This window comes from Grampus griseus (assembly GCF_964374135.1).
Source record: "Grampus griseus genome assembly, chromosome: 15".
Taxonomy (NCBI): Eukaryota; Metazoa; Chordata; class Mammalia; order Artiodactyla; family Delphinidae; genus Grampus; species Grampus griseus.
In genome coordinates this window covers 46110483-46126423 of record NC_139009.1, presented here as the reverse complement: position 1 = coordinate 46126423, position 15941 = coordinate 46110483, and the positions used below count along the sequence as shown (strand labels likewise).

Below are 15941 nucleotides of genomic sequence, written 5' to 3'. Positions count from 1 at the left end.
TCCCATTCCTTCCATAGCGTTCTTTCACGTGATTCTCACAGAAACTTCATAAGATACACACGCAGCATTACTATCCACATTTTACAGAAGAAAAAACCTAGATACTGAACATTTAAGTGACTTTGCCAAGGTCACCAGCTGAGCAACAGCACGTACCTCCTTTTATTAGTTTTACGCTACATCACTCAATTCTTCCATAGTTCTTTTCTACTTCTATCATTATAAATAAGCTTTTAGATTCCCAGCCTGACATTCTCACTTATATGTGAAATAGTTTTAATTACTTTTCCCTCTTTAAGTCTCAACCAACCCAACCAGGTTTATGAAGTCTTTGTTCTTAACATCTCATTTAACTGCAGAGGGCAGACCAAAGTGTATTTAAAGCACAGATACTCTAATTTTTTATAAAGAAAAATAATTACTTTTAAAAGGATATCTCTAGATAGGTTTTCCAGATAATGCTCTGCTGAGAACTTGAGATTAAACAGCTCAATAATAGTAATTTGGATAGTCAATAATTTGGTTCTTTTTGTGTTATACTTGATAACCTAGATATAGACGAATGTACCATCCCTCCATATTGCCACCAAAGATGCGTGAACACGCCAGGATCATTTTATTGCCAGTGCAGTCCTGGGTTTCAATTGGCAGCAAACAACTATACCTGCGTAGGTAAGACTTCTGGAAACAGTCATCCTGACTGATTTCTGTCTTCCCAAGCCACACTGCAGTATTTCCAGTTTTCTATGTTCTTGAGTAAACTGGTTTCCATCAACTTCCCTGCATAAAGCTGAAAAGACAGTAACCAATCTGGTTTTTTAAAACACATCAAGATGTGAATGGAAAAAAATGTTAACCTTGGTTTTAGTTCTCTTCTGTGAGTGTATCAAAAAAAATTTTAACTACAGATCAATTGATATACACACATCAATTAGTCAAGAGTGTGTGATATAAACACTGAAGGTGCCAAAGGGGTTACTGCAAGTTCAAATACATAAACTTTCTGCTGAAAGTGCATCTGATTTTTACATGCTTCTTCTGCCCTTTCAGAATGCAATGTCACGGCACACAATTTTAAGATTGGCATGACATGGAAAGAATCTAGTGCAGGAAAAATGCCTTTTCACAATATTTTCAGTGCCTTAGAGCATTGCAAAACTCTGTATGGGTCTCAAAGGCTTATGTTATAATTGTAATGGAATTTAACAGGACCCATTTAAAAAGTACTAAATAGCACAGATAAATCTTCACTACAGCATGCTGAGAGACCGTATTAGTATGTGTCTTATATCAATTATTTATAGACTTGGCATTTTGCATCTGAACAACAATACAAGAAAATAGATACTGGAATGTATGTTTATTAGAATCATTAAATTCTTTTGGAAAGATTCATCAAACACCAAACTAACTGTCATTCCCAGAAAAAAAAATATTCTGGTATTTTTAAAAGAAGTATATGACAGATGTTTGAAGTTGTTCCAACAAATATGAAACCTGAATGGATGTTCTCCAGTGAGCTTCTGCAGAGCAAAGAATCCAGCTAGGGAATTACTCACTTATCATCGGATGACACAGGTACAAAAGAGCAAGGCTATGTTTAAAGACATAGATATATAAATGTGTATAACCTTGCCTTTCAGACATAAATGAATGTGATGCCAGCAATCAATGTGCTCAGCAATGCTACAACATTCTTGGTTCATTCATCTGTCAGTGCAATCAAGGATATGAGCTAAGCAGTGACAGGCTCAATTGTGAAGGTAAAATATTGTCCAAATAATTAGTAATCATGGTCCACTTCCTGTGATTGCTGTTGCTTTAATCCAAGTGTGTACCTGTTTACGAAAGCAAATTTTTATCCATGGAAATTCTGTTCTAAAATCCAGTTAATTTAGTTCAATTATAATATTGACTTTTTAGTATGTTTTCAAAAGAAAGGAGAAGAAACAAAATAATTGAAATATTAGTTGTAGGCTGGGTCTGATAATTAGCAAGGGTGCTCTAGTGTCTTGTTTCTCGAGTGTGATGCAACGGCTAGCAGCAGTGGCATCTCCTGGGAGCCTGTGAGAATTGTAGAATCTCAGGCCCCAGCCCAGACTACTGAGTCAGATTCTGCATCTAATGAGAACTCCAGGTGACTGGCATGCATGTTTAAGTTCAAAAATGGCTGATTGCATGTCAAGAACATTAGAAGAGAAACCAGGAGACCTGGCCCCTAGTCATGTCTGCCACTGTGTAATTCAAAAGACATAAGACATCCTGAAGGGGATGCCATTGACACTTCATGCTCCCGACTTCCTCACAAACGCTCCCACCTTTTCTTGGGACAGCACCATTGAGAAATGCAAAGCATTCTGCCAGGGCATCACCTCTAGAAGCTAGCACAGGGATGGAACTTGGAGTTCAAAACTCAGATGAACTTGGGAGCAGAGCCACCCAATTTCTGAGAAGGCAAATATGAATCTGCATCACTGGGTGGGTCTGCCAAGCACAACATGAAGATCATCAACCACAAGCCAATTCATTCAGTCTGCTCAGCTAGTATGGTTAGTTCCAGGATTCGCCAAACTGTCAGCAATAAGTGAGTAAAACTGATGGTAAGAAAAACTCTCTGTGCTGTGAAGCTCTATGGGAAATGAGCTGATATGGTTAGAATTTGCACTTGAGCTTCTTATAAAGTATTGTATTTCTGTTTCAGAGTATGAAGTGTTACAAAAAAATTACCAAACTAGTGACATGTAAGTTTTCAACTCTGTCTTATTGCTCTTGTCTGGTTCAACAGACATTGATGAATGCAGAACCTCGAGCTACCTGTGTCAATATCAATGTGTCAATGAGCCTGGGAAATTCTCTTGTATGTGCCCCCAGGGATACCAAGTGGTGAGAAGTAGAACATGTCAGGGTAAGTTTACTGTTTTCATATCTGTTAAGTTTTAACCAGGAAAAGCAGGGAGGAAGTTGTAGTATTCTCTATCACAGACTTTCATTTTTTACAATTTGAGCTCTTTTTTTTCCCCTGTTGATCATGAGACATGCACATCTCATAAAGAGGATATTCAGTGTTAACTCTCTTTGAAATTTAAAGCAATCATTTTTCTTTCTTAAAATAAATAATTTTAATAAAATATTGGTATGCCTTCTATATAGCCTACATAATCCCTATGATATATATCCTCTAATCATCCACCAGAAAAGATTCAATTATTAAAATATTTCACCATGAGTTTCAGTGTAGAGCATAAGCTTAATGTGTGGTTAGGTGCACCTCAAACTGATCTGAATTCTCTAAAACACCAGGATTATAAATTGGATAGTAATTTAAGTGTTGAGAAAATCAGCTTCATGTGTATTAAAAAGTACTTGAATATTTCAGTAAAAAAAAACTATTAATCCAAAAATAGCTAATGTCTTCAGGTCCAGTTTTAAAATAAATGTTCAGGTGATTTTCACAGCTACATGTAGGTGGAAGAAGTGGCTCTCTACATGGTATGATTTCAGAGTCTCTTTGAAAGATTTGAAAATGTGCACCCTCTCCTCCCTACCTCCTGCATGTAGCTTAAAATTTCTTTAACAGGCAAAAGACTATTCAGGTAAAACTAAAACTAGATAATCCAGGAAAAATTGGTACAAACACAGGTTTACATAAAGCAGTGAGAGAGTGAAAAAAAAAAATGACTGAACTTGAAGACACAAAATCTGTTTGAGACCTAGCTGTATGGCATTCTATCTATACAATTTGAACAAATTATCAAACTTCTCTGAGCCTCAACTTTCTCATTTGGAAAAGGGAGTTGAGGGAATGAAATGGAATAACATACAGAAAAATTATTTATAAACTATAAAGACTGTAAAGTTCAAGATGTTTTTATGAAATTTACCCAGCAATATAAATGACTAGTAGCAAATCTTCTCTAGAAGAAGGGCAGTAAAATATTAAGAAAGGAAAAGATCAAGGAAAGGAGAGACTCAGGATTCTCAGTCTATATCATGATTTTACAGGGAAATATTAATTCACAAGAACATCCATGACCTGAGACTTTATAGTGTGCATGTGATCATTCAACTAGAATCCAACTACTAAATATGAGCATAATCAGAATGTAGTTCATTGCACAATAAACATCTTTCTACCCCTTTCCACATTACTAGAGACTCTGTAATGTTAATTGTGGAGAAACATTGCATTCCAATGGTTTTACTTTCTGAACCCTAATTGAGACTTTTAACATGAATATTACATGCAGGAAAATGTTAGCCAGTGGGATTCCTTAACCAATTTCCCTGGAGTCTTGAAACAAATGTCTATGTGTTTCTGATCATAAATGGATTTGACACCCAGCAAAAGACAGAAACAAGTTAACATTCAGTGGAATCTTACCAGCCTACTCTATTTATATCTGTTATAACGAAAGGTGAAAATGCAATGGAATTGCAAATAGGAGATTCATTAGAGTTATATCTTGAAGAATGTTTGGTTAAACCAAAACATTTTTTGTGAAAGAGACTTACCATTCTTTTAGGGTGCAAAACAATTGGTTTCCCCCACTGAAACCATTCCTTCCCAACTCTGTCCACAGATTAAAGTAAAACCAAAAGAGTCTGGATTGTTACCTTTCCCAAAAAGGTTTATTTTGGGGATGAAATAACTGTTCTCATTTCCACAGTCTTGGAAAAATTAAAACTCTGTGTGTGTGTGGTGGCAGGTTGTGGGGAGGGGAGAGGGACAGTGGGGAAGGAGAGAAACAGAGAGAGAATACACAGATACACAGACACACATTCATCAAATATTTTAATACTATTAATCATTTCTGAAAAACCTTCCAAAATGATTAAGGAGTTGATTAAGCTAGGCTCTAAATTACTGGAAGTAATAAATAAAATTATCACATAAAGTTTCCTTTTGCTGCTGTTGAACTCCATATAACAAACCAGTCTTCACTTTCCCTGTAGCTAAACAGCATCTTTATTTTTCAAAAAAGTGAAAAATATTGAAAGGACAAGTCAGTTGTGATTTCTTCTGAGGAATCTAAGTTCTTTCTTTAGCCATAGCCAGTCCAAAAGAAGATACTTTTTGTAACTGACTCTTGGAAACTGCATAGCTTTTCCAGTCTCCTCTTGGGTTCCAGATAGCTTTTGCCAGTTTGGAAGCTAAAAGAAATTTTTTTCTCCAAAGACAAGGAATGGAATTATTCTCATTTAGAGGATGCAATACCTTGCAGTGGAGAGATGCCTGTCACTAACTATATGAACTTGGATCAGCCACTTAACCCTTATTTGTTTTCCCTTCATGCCAAATAGAGATATTATATTTCTCACCATCTCCATATGGTTTGTGTGAAGAGCAACTTGGTTCAATTTAATATTTCTTAAAATCCAGGTGCCCCCAGTGCACTCATGCTAGGTGATAAAGGGATAGAAAGATGTGCACAATAGCCTTTGCCCTCCAGGAGCTTACAAGCTATAGAAGGATTAAGACAAACATGCAGATTTCAATAATGCAAAGCAAAAAGCAATAAAGGCCCCAGAAAAGGAACATGAGATATAAGAATTCAGAGAGAAGAAAGAGATCATATCCCAGCAACTAGGCCATGACTACCTGTAAATTAATGAATGAAAATATCTGATTGTGGGGAAGGAATGACTCAGAAAAGGCTTATATTGGATAAAATCTAATCACTATTCCAATGTAAAGGGAGACAAACATACATAGGGATATGGATATTAATATAATTTTCATTGTTGTAAATGTAATGGTTCTCTAGCATTGTAAACTCTTCTCTCAGATGTCATCTGGGAACTCCTAATTCCCAAATCTAAATTCAGTCTTTGTCCATCCTGGCCTTCCCACAACCCTCCTTCCAGGGACCCTCTCTAGCTCTGACCTCCTTGCACTGCCTTTTCCTGGGTTGCCTCTCACCGCTGACACTGACGGTCCCTTCCTTAATTCCCCTTCTTCCCCATGTTCTTTAAATAGCCATGCTCTACATGGTAGGATACTTCATAGCTTCCCTTCTTTTGCTGTGAACAGCTTCCTATGAACAGTGTAATCCACTCCCAGAACATTAACTATCCAGCAGCATGCTACAGCTTACTGCAACCACATACCAGCCTTTCCCTCTCTCCCAAGCTTCTGAGCCTGGCTATAAACTTCCATCTCCATAGTTTTTGTTTGCTGCTTTCTCAGCCTGGAAGGCCCTCCCCACTGCAATCTGAAAATCCCATCTAACCACCACCCTATTCAAGGCCAAGGTGAGAGGCCTCCTCCTTTTTTCAGCTTTCCTTAATTCCCCAGAGGGCAAGAAATAGTATCTTTCATTTTTATTTAAGCAAAGTCAATGGAAAGCATTTGGCTTTGAATTCAACAGATGAACAATAGGTGCTTGATAAAATACCATGAAATGACACATATTAATCTGTAGAGAATGGCTCCACTACATCTGTCATGAATTAATGCAATGAACCCAGGTCCCACCAAGTCTTGTGTCTAAAAGCAAATTAAACACAGTCCAGATTCTTATACACCTCCTTCCAGTGGCAAACTGGAATCTGCCACTTACGCAATTTACTTATATCAGTAAACTCTTTGATTCTACATCTCTACAGATATAAATGAGTGTGAGACCACAAATGAATGTCGGGAAGATGAAATGTGTTGGAATTATCATGGCGGCTTCCGTTGTTACCCACGAAATCCTTGTCAAGATCCTTACGTTCTAACATCAGAGAAGTAAGAAAAATCAGAACTTTTGAAACTGAGAATCTTTTGGTTTTACCAAGCCTAACTGGTGAATACTTTTGTTTGTCTCTGCAGCCGATGTGTTTGCCCAGTCTCAAATGCGCTGTGCCGAGAACTTCCCCAATCCATAGTCCACAAATACATGAGCATCCGATCTGATAGGTCTGTGCCATCTGACATCTTCCAGATACAGGCCACAACCATTTATCCCAACACTATCAATACTTTTCGGATTAAATCTGGAAATGAAAATAGAGAGTTCTACCTAAGAGTAAGTATCCCGAGGGCAGCCTTAGCTGTTGAGAAAGTTCCAAGTTTGTTGTTGTTGTTTGGTAGTAATTCACATAGAAAGAAAGCTAACATTTAAAGAGTTTTTTATGTGCAGGCATTGTGTAAGCCCTTCCAGTGTGCATTATCTCATTTAATCCTTTTGGTAATGCTTGGTCAGATTAATATTTATCTCCATATTTTACAGAAAAGAAAAGTAAGACTCAGGGAGATGAAGTAGCTTCTCTAAAGTCACTCAGATAAAAGTTGCACACTCTAACAGAGTTGTGTGTGACCACCAAAACACAAGCCTACACACACACACACACACACACACACACACACACCCACCTCAAATAGATACCACAGATCAGTGATAGCTATTTAATTGTACATAGAAAAAATAATTCCTGGAGAGCTTTTCAAAAACGCTGAATTCCTTATTGTTACATTCGCAAGATTATTTACATCTGCACCAAAACTAACACTCAGAAGTATCTGAGAAGTGACCCCAACTCCCCACCCCCCGCACCATGTGTACAACAGATAGTTGTACCATTCTTGCAAATTTCCAGGCAGGCAATGTGAGGTGAGGTGACGTTTATGTTTTCCCTTTCTTTCATTGCCTATATGAAATCTTTCTCTGAATTCTGCCATTTCTCTCTCCACAGTGTCCCCTGGGTTATCTTTGTTTCCTTGTGTCTCTGCTTCTCTTCCTTTAAAGATGATTTTGAGATGAACCTATTAAATTGTTATTATCTGAACTGTGTGAAATTCATTTAGAGTAAACTTCTTACAGATATCTAGTATATCTCAAATTTCTCTTCCTTTAAACTGGCTCTTAGCACCTCTCTAATCCCTCCAAGGGCTTCCCAGCAAATCTCCCTGACTCCAGTGCCTCAGCCTTCCAGTCCCCCCTGCAAAATCTTAGCAAGTTCATTTTAGGTTAAAATTCCGACATATTTCAAATACGGCTCACCACTTCATGTGAAAATGATGGCACCCCACCAAGCAGTTTGCAGGGTTACGGTAAGTCTTTCACGCTAAGGATGTTATTCATCCAGTTCCAATTTTCTCAAAACTCCTTTGGGCACTCTTCATTTTTAATCAGACTTTAAGGTCAATATTTCATTTTGAGAATATGAAAAGTAAATTGGGAAATTCATCCTCGTGGTAAAGTTTACAGATTTTTAATGTTTACTCGTTTATCCTGTTCTTTGATATATTAAGTTCCTTTCCAGCTCCAGAATTATGTGACTCTGTTTCTTTGCCAGTAAATTAGAAATGATTAATCTCTCATGACCAACTTCTGAAGAGAAAAACCCAACCCAAAATACAATCTATTACTATTCTTTTTTCTAATAACTAAAAATAAACTTCTTTAACATTTGATGTTTAAATTTGAGATATACTAGATATCTGTAAGAAGTTTACTCTAAATGAATTTCACACAGTTCAGATAATAACAATTTAATAATTTTAACCCAAAGAAATAACATTATTTGTAACCCATGGCAGTAAAATAGGTTCATCTCAAAATCATCTTTAAAAATAATTTTCCATTTTGAACTCTTAGCCATAATTTAAGAAAATAAAATTTCTTAGCAGAATCAACAAAGAGTTAAGCAAAGTACCTGTATGTTTTTATTTTTGCAATAAACATGGCACTTTTAAAGTTTTATGATTCATATCAGTGAACTTATTGACTTGATATTTTCAGATATAAATACAGTGTTTTTCTCAAGTAAAATCCTTTTTTATGAATGATATAAAACATTGCCAATTTTGATAATCCCAGAATTAAATACTACTATTTGAAACCAAAAAAGCATTTAAAATAGGAAGATATTTCAAGACTATTTATTATCACATAATTCAAAAAATAGTTGTATCAAATCCTACAAAATTTTTCCACTGAAATCCCACTTGCGCAGAGGGCATTTAATCATAAGACTCCATCAGCAGGCCTTAATTAAGCACCTATTATATACTCAGCTTCATGCTAGGTGCATGTAATACACAGTTCCTTACTTCAAAGAGCTTTAAATATTACTTTGTGGCATAGTTAACATCTATGAAAAAAGCAGAGGACAAATTTGTGTTTAACTCCATGCTCCAAGACATCAAAGAATTAACGTGGGCTGCAATAGTCAAAGAATGTTTCTTGAGAAACATGAGGCTGGACCTTATCCTTGAAAGGACCTGTGGGATATAGGATTTTATTTATATTCCTTTTGGGACAATACTGAGAAAATCTTCTTCCCTAGAAAAGGGAACATATTAGAAAGAAGTAATACATGAAATTAAAGGTAGAATACCATCCTCCACCCACACCGACCAATATCTATCCTTCCTTACTGAGACTTATTTTTCTTCACAGCCCTTATCACCACCTTGCATAGTATTTATTTGTCTGTGTCACCTACTACCTACTAGAGTGTGAGTGTAATAAACAGAGACATTACCTGTCTGTTCACTCTTGTATGCACAGCACATAGAATGAATGGTACCTGGCACATTGCAGGTGCTCAAAAAATATTTTTAAATGAATACATTAATTCAATCAACATCTTCAAGGTATCACTGTTACCTATAAGAGGCAAGCACCATGCTAGGTTCTAGAGACATAGCAGTGAATAAAAGCAAGCCAATTCCTGCCACAGTGGGGCTTATAGTTGAGACATCAAACAAGTGTTCACAAGTATGCTGAGCGTTACAACTGAGCACTGCAGATTGTTCATGAGTACACCACAAGTTAACCCCTAACCAAGGCAGCAGTGGTCTGGGAGATTCCTAGAAGAAGTAGATTTAAGCTGAAGACTAGCAACAAAAGACTAGCAAATGGAAGGAATAAAAAGCAGACAAGTTGATCTGGAACTCCAGGTGCTACAGGCAGAGTGGCTTGAGAGGGACCTGGAGAGATGAGCAGGGCCTAGATCACACAATGCCTGACAGACCATACTAAGGGTTTCAAGTAGAGGAGTTGCTATCAGAGTCTCATGTTAAAAAAGATACCTGGCTGCACTGTAGAGCCTGGATTGGAGTGGAGCAAGAATGGAAATGGAGAGACCAATCAGTAGCTCAAAAGATGGGGGACTAGTGTGGTAGCCAGTGAGTCCAAAAGAAGTGGACAGATTTATGAAGATATAGGAAGAAGGACATGGCTTGGTAACCCATTTGCTATGGGGAAGTGGAGGAGAAGGAAGCGTCAAGGATAACCTCCAAGTTTCTGTCTTGAGCAACAGTAAATGGTGGTACCATTTACTGAGATAAGGAAGAAGGAGCCAGTGGAGAGAGGAAGGTGAGGAGTTCAGTTTGGACATACTGAGTCCTGGTCACCATGAGACATCCAAGTAAAGATGAGTAGAGAATTGGATACGTGGGCTTGGAATTCATAATATAGACTTTTAAGTCACTGGCAGATATGTGATAATTGAAGCCATGGCTATGGATGAGATCACTCAGGCAGAGTATGTAGGAAGTAGGTGAGATCACTCAGATCTGGGCACTATTATAGTCATCCATTACCTCAGCCTACAGTTCTCTGGCCATCTCATCTCCCATGACCTTCAGCTTCATGTCACTCTGCCACCACCCCATGGCCACATGCTGGACTTTGTTATCATGCAGAACAGTTCCACATCATCATCTTAGTCTCAGGTGACCCCCTCAGTGACTGATTCTCTTTCCTCTTTTTCATGCCCTCACTCCCACTCTATCTGCTCTTCACCCTCACAGTGATACTAATCCTCTGACCCCTCACCCACCATTTTCTTCCACTCCATCAACTTCTTGGTGGACCCTTGAACTACTCTGTCACCAACACCTCAATTCCCTGTCCAACAACTCTAGATCAATTACGTAATCCACATCTATTTTCACACCCATCTTGTCAGCACAGATTGGTAATACTATAAATCTCCAACTTCAGATGTGTCCTCAACAATCCTATTACTTTCTTTTATTTCTTCTCTTCAGCCACTGGTCGCAAATGTCCCCATATTCTTTAAGTTCTTATACCCTTCATTTTCAGTAGGTGACCTCATCTCCTACTCTTCTGAAACCACTGAAACCAACAGGCATAAATTACTTGAACTTCCCATCCCATCCCTTGCAAACTTAAGTCCATGTGTTCCCCTTCTAACCTTCTCCTTTAAATTTTCCAACGACAAGGTTTCACTTCTATCAATCAAGGCCAACCCACCACCTGTATTCTTCACTCCATTTCCTCCGGAACATTGTTCTATCAAACTCTAATATACCTCCTACATATTTAACTTGTTTTCCCTCTAGATGTTGCCTCCTCTCTCCCTTCTCCCTTCCTAGCCAAGGTTCTTAAAGCACAGTCTGCAATCACAGTCTCTATTTTCTTATTTCCTAGTTACACTTCTGTCTTCTATTCCCACTACCCTACTGAAATTGCTCTGGAAAAAAGCCACCAACAGCATCCGCACTGCTATATTCAGAGGCATTTTTCAGTTCCAGTCACCCTCATCCTCCCCTGCTGTATTGAACACTGCTTGCCATTCATCTGTTTACCACTTAATTATCTATTTCTTCTCAGCTTCCTTCAATAGCTTCTCTTCTGCCCATTCCTTAAATGTTGGCCTCTCGCAGACCCAGTCTTATCACATATACGTTCTCTTCCTTGGTTTAATGTCCACCTGTTGACGTGACTGCTAAATCCTAATTCACTGTTTCTATCCCTGCTCTCCTCTTGGCATTCAGATTCACACATCTACCTGCCTGCCTGTCCAAACTCATCTCCCTGCGCTCTCCAGCACCCATCATATTGTTCATCAAAGTGAAATTGCATCCAGTTCTCCAGAACATCCTTCTTTACAAAACTCCCACTTATTCTGGGTGACTGTCCTCAGGCATTCAAAGGCCTTCCCTCAATGCTTCAGGGTCCCTCTGTTTTTCTCTGTGAATACACACCTCTGTGTATCTTCATATATACCCTGCATATCCCTGTATATCTTAGCATTTGCCATATTCTATTGAAATTAACTACTTACATGCCTCTTCACCTACTAGAATGTAGACATATCCACAATGTTGAGAAGTGAAAGATGACAAATTTGTTTATCAGTTCAAAAAATTATCAGATTCTCACATGAACTCCAGTCTCTATAAAGGCTAGAACTACTCAATAAAAGTGAAGAGAAACATTAACAGAGAGGGATGAGTAGAAAACAAAGAACTATCAAAAGAAAGCAGGTCCCTGTATCTGGAACTAATGACTATGTGTGGATAAGGGATAAGATCCAGAAGGATTAGAACCAAGAAGGGACTAAGTAATGACTTTAATCCTACCTCAAAATTCTTCACTTGGGCTTCCCTGGTGGCACAGTGGTTAAGAATCCGCCTGCCAATGCAGGGGACATGGGTTGGAGCCCCGGTCCCGGAAGATCCCGCATGCTGCGGAGCAGTTAAGCCTGTGCACCACAACTACTGAGCCTGCGCTCTAGAGGCCGTGAGCCACAACTACTGAGCCCGCGTGCCACAACTACTGAAGCCCACACACCTAGAGCCCATGCTTCGCAACAAGAGAAGCCACTGCAGTGAGAAGCCTGTGCACGGCAATGAAAGAGTAGCCCCCACTCGCCACAGCTAGAGAAAGCCCACACGCAGCAATGAAGACCCAACGCAGCCAAAAATAAATAAATAAATTAATTAATTAAAAAAAATTCGTCCCCTAATTCTTATAGGAAGTGTACTCACAAATAATAGAAACTGCAATACAAGAAAAATTATTCTCTCACTCCCTCTTTTTTCTTTTATTTTAGCAAACAAGTCCTGTAAGTGCAATGCTTGTGCTGGTGAAGTCGCTATCAGGACCAAGAGAATATATAGTGGACCTGGAGATGCTGACAGTCAACAGTATGGGAACCTTCCGCACCAGCTCAGTGTTAAGACTGACAATAATAGTGGGACCATTTTCATTTTAGTCTTTTAAAAGAGTCCACTATAGGCATTTAAATCAGCCAAAGAATACTGTTATCTTAAAGCACTATTTTATTTATAGACATATCTAGTACATCTACATCTATATACTGTACACTCACCAATAATTCAAACAATTACACCATGGTATAAAGTGGGCATTTAATCTGTAAAGATTCAAAGTTTGTCTTTATTACTGTATGTAAATTAGACATTAATCCACTAAACTGGTCTTCTTCAAGAGAGCTAAGCATACTCTTTCCGGTGAAACTTGGATTCTTTTCTGTAAAAGTGGGACCAAGCAATGATTGTCTTCTGTGGTGCTTAAGGAAACTTACTATAGCTCCACTGATAGTCTCGTAAGGAGGCAGCCATCATAACATTGAACAGCATGCAAGTTCAAGAATGAGTTTTTTAACTGCTTGTAAGAAAATGGAAAAAGTCAATAAAGATATATTTCTTTAGAAAATGAGGATCTATCATACTTGTGTTGGTTTTTATTTTCATGATCAGTCTAAATGTAGTTGTTTATTACATAGTAATAAATCATTATCACATAGTATAGTGGTTTCTATAAGATATTTTAAATTTTGTCAGAAATTTTTGTTATGAATGTAAAAAAGCACAGTAATCAAAATTCCCCAAATGAATAAGATATCCCCTAGAAAATCATTATATTGAGAAATCTATGGGGAGGAGGTGAGAAACAAATTCTTTCTAAACCACTTTGGAGTTGACCTGAAGAAGCAAACTCGGTGTACTAGTCAGTTTGAATTGCTATAACAAAATATTACAGACTGGGTGGCTTATAAACAACAGAAATTTATTTCTCACAGTCTGGAGGGTGGAAATCCAAGATCAGGTTGCCAGCATGGTCAGGTTCTGGTGAGAACTCTCTTCTAGGTTGCAGACTCATATCCTCACATGGCAGAAAGAGAGCAAGAGAACTAATCCCATTCATGAGGGCTCCACCCTCATGACCTAAGTACTCCCCCAAGGCCTCAGGTTCTAATACTATCACATTGGGAGTTAGGACTTCAACATATGAATTTTGGGAGAACACAAACATTCAGTCCGTAACACTCAATAAATGTAATAACATTCCTGAATTCAGGACTTCCACAAGATGTGTAGCAAAATGAAGAAAAGTTATTTTTCTGAAAAAGTTTTGATTTCTGAATAAAATTAAAACCCTAAAACTTCACTAACGTATAACTAAAATTTCTCATCTTTATATTTGTTGCTCACAGAGTAAAGAAATGGTGATGGTTCTTATTCTTGGCATCCAGATTGACAATGAACTAAGTCAAATTACCCTCCCTCCTAACTCTATGAAAACATTTTATACCTTCTTGTTTGTTTAAAATGTAACTGCTTCACTTTGATGTATTATATTTTTAAATAAAAAGAAGTATTCTTTTAGAGGTTTTTTTCTGTGTAGCTAATAACAGCCAATATAATTTTTGTGTCCAGGAAAAATATTATCTGTAGCTGCCAGAGCAAAAACAACTATTTGCTTCTTTAAAAAGAAACAATCTAAAGTTGAGGAAACAAAAGACTGTTAAAATCATTCCACAAAAATATATGCAGTCAATTTTTCTCTTACATCCAATTTCAAAGCACATATGAATAACCAGATAACCTTGCCACAGAAACAAATGTTCCTCAAAGAGTTGACAAAATGTGCAGTAATTGTCAAAAAGAAAGTTCACCAAGAGACCAAGGAACAAAACATAAATTTCTTATGTGAATAGGGCACGGGATGGGCTTTTAAAGGATACAGGGGCATTGGAACAGTGATGAGAGAACAGGTGTAACCAGGAGTCAGACAAGGAAGCAGAGTAAACAACCAGCCACAACACAGCGGGACTGTTGCGTATGTCGTCACCCTGTCCACATGATTACTTATAGTCCACGTAAATTCAGGTTTGATCTAAACTTTTCCATTCTTAATCAATATACTGATTTTCCTACATATAGACACAGTTTTCAAGTCAGAGCTGGGAAAGATAAGAGTAAAAAAAAAATGCCTAAGACCTTACAACAGATTTTTTACTCTTAAGCAAGAAGGCAGAGTCTTATCTGTACCTCCACAGAGGATTGTAGGAGAAACAGGAATCTCTATGAAATATTTATGCATAAGTCCTGACCCTCCACCCCCACCTCTAAACATATATATAATTATAGAAGTATATATAATCTATATATTAAGAAATGTAGATTACATATAGATTATATATACTTCTATAATAATATATTCTATAAATAATTTATATATTATAATTTATATAATTTAAATATAATCTATGATAAAATAATAATATATTTTATATATATTTTTGGACCTACAGAAGCCATTAACTGCAAAAAAGATGGTTTCCCTTTCATCCCAAAGCTTAGTCCTATTCACAAATCATAAAGACATGAAAAGGGTTGATAAACTAGTGTCACTGATGCAATCCCTTTTCTTTTTTTTAATTGTAAAATACACATAAAATTGACCATTTTAGGGCTGCCCTGGTGGCGCGGTGGTTGAGAGTCCGCCTGCCGATGTAGGGGACACGGGTTCGTGCCCCGGTCCGGGAGGATCCCACATGCCGCGGAGCGGCTGGGCCCGTGAGCCATGGCCGCTGAGCCTGCGTGTCCGGAGCCTGTGCTCCGCAACGGGAGAGGCCACAACACTGAGAGGCCCGCGTACCAGAAAAAAAAAAAAAAAATTGACCATTTTAAAGTGTACAATTCAGATTGCAATGTTATGCAAATATCACTACTATCTAGTTCCATAACATTTTCGTCACTCAAAAATAAATCCCATACCCATTAGCAGTCACTCCTCATTCCCCCCTCCCACAAGTTCTGGTGTTACCACTAATCTACTTTCTGTCTTTATGAATTTGCCTGTTCTAGACGCTTCATACAACTAGAATCATACAGTAAGTGGCCTTTTGTTTCTGGCTTCTTTCACTTAATATAATGTCTTCAAAGTTCA

The 15941-nt window shown here is 37.7% G+C and overlaps 1 protein-coding gene across 3 annotated transcripts in view; it reads left to right on the top strand.

Moving 5' to 3' along the window:
* EFEMP1 (EGF containing fibulin extracellular matrix protein 1) overlaps positions 1-13432 on the top strand; it is a 68279-nt gene extending 54847 nt beyond the window's left edge. For all 3 annotated transcript variants that reach the window (XM_082671843.1, XM_082671842.1, XM_082671841.1), the window contains 6 exons: positions 553-672; positions 1644-1763; positions 2786-2905; positions 6607-6730; positions 6815-7010; positions 12796-13432. In XM_082671843.1, coding sequence (XP_082527969.1) covers positions 553-672; positions 1644-1763; positions 2786-2905; positions 6607-6730; positions 6815-7010; positions 12796-12957 — 842 coding nt within the window. In that variant the 3' untranslated portion in view covers positions 12958-13432. The remainder of the gene's footprint in view (positions 1-552; positions 673-1643; positions 1764-2785; positions 2906-6606; positions 6731-6814; positions 7011-12795) is intronic.
* The last annotated feature ends 2509 nt before the right edge of the window (positions 13433-15941 follow it).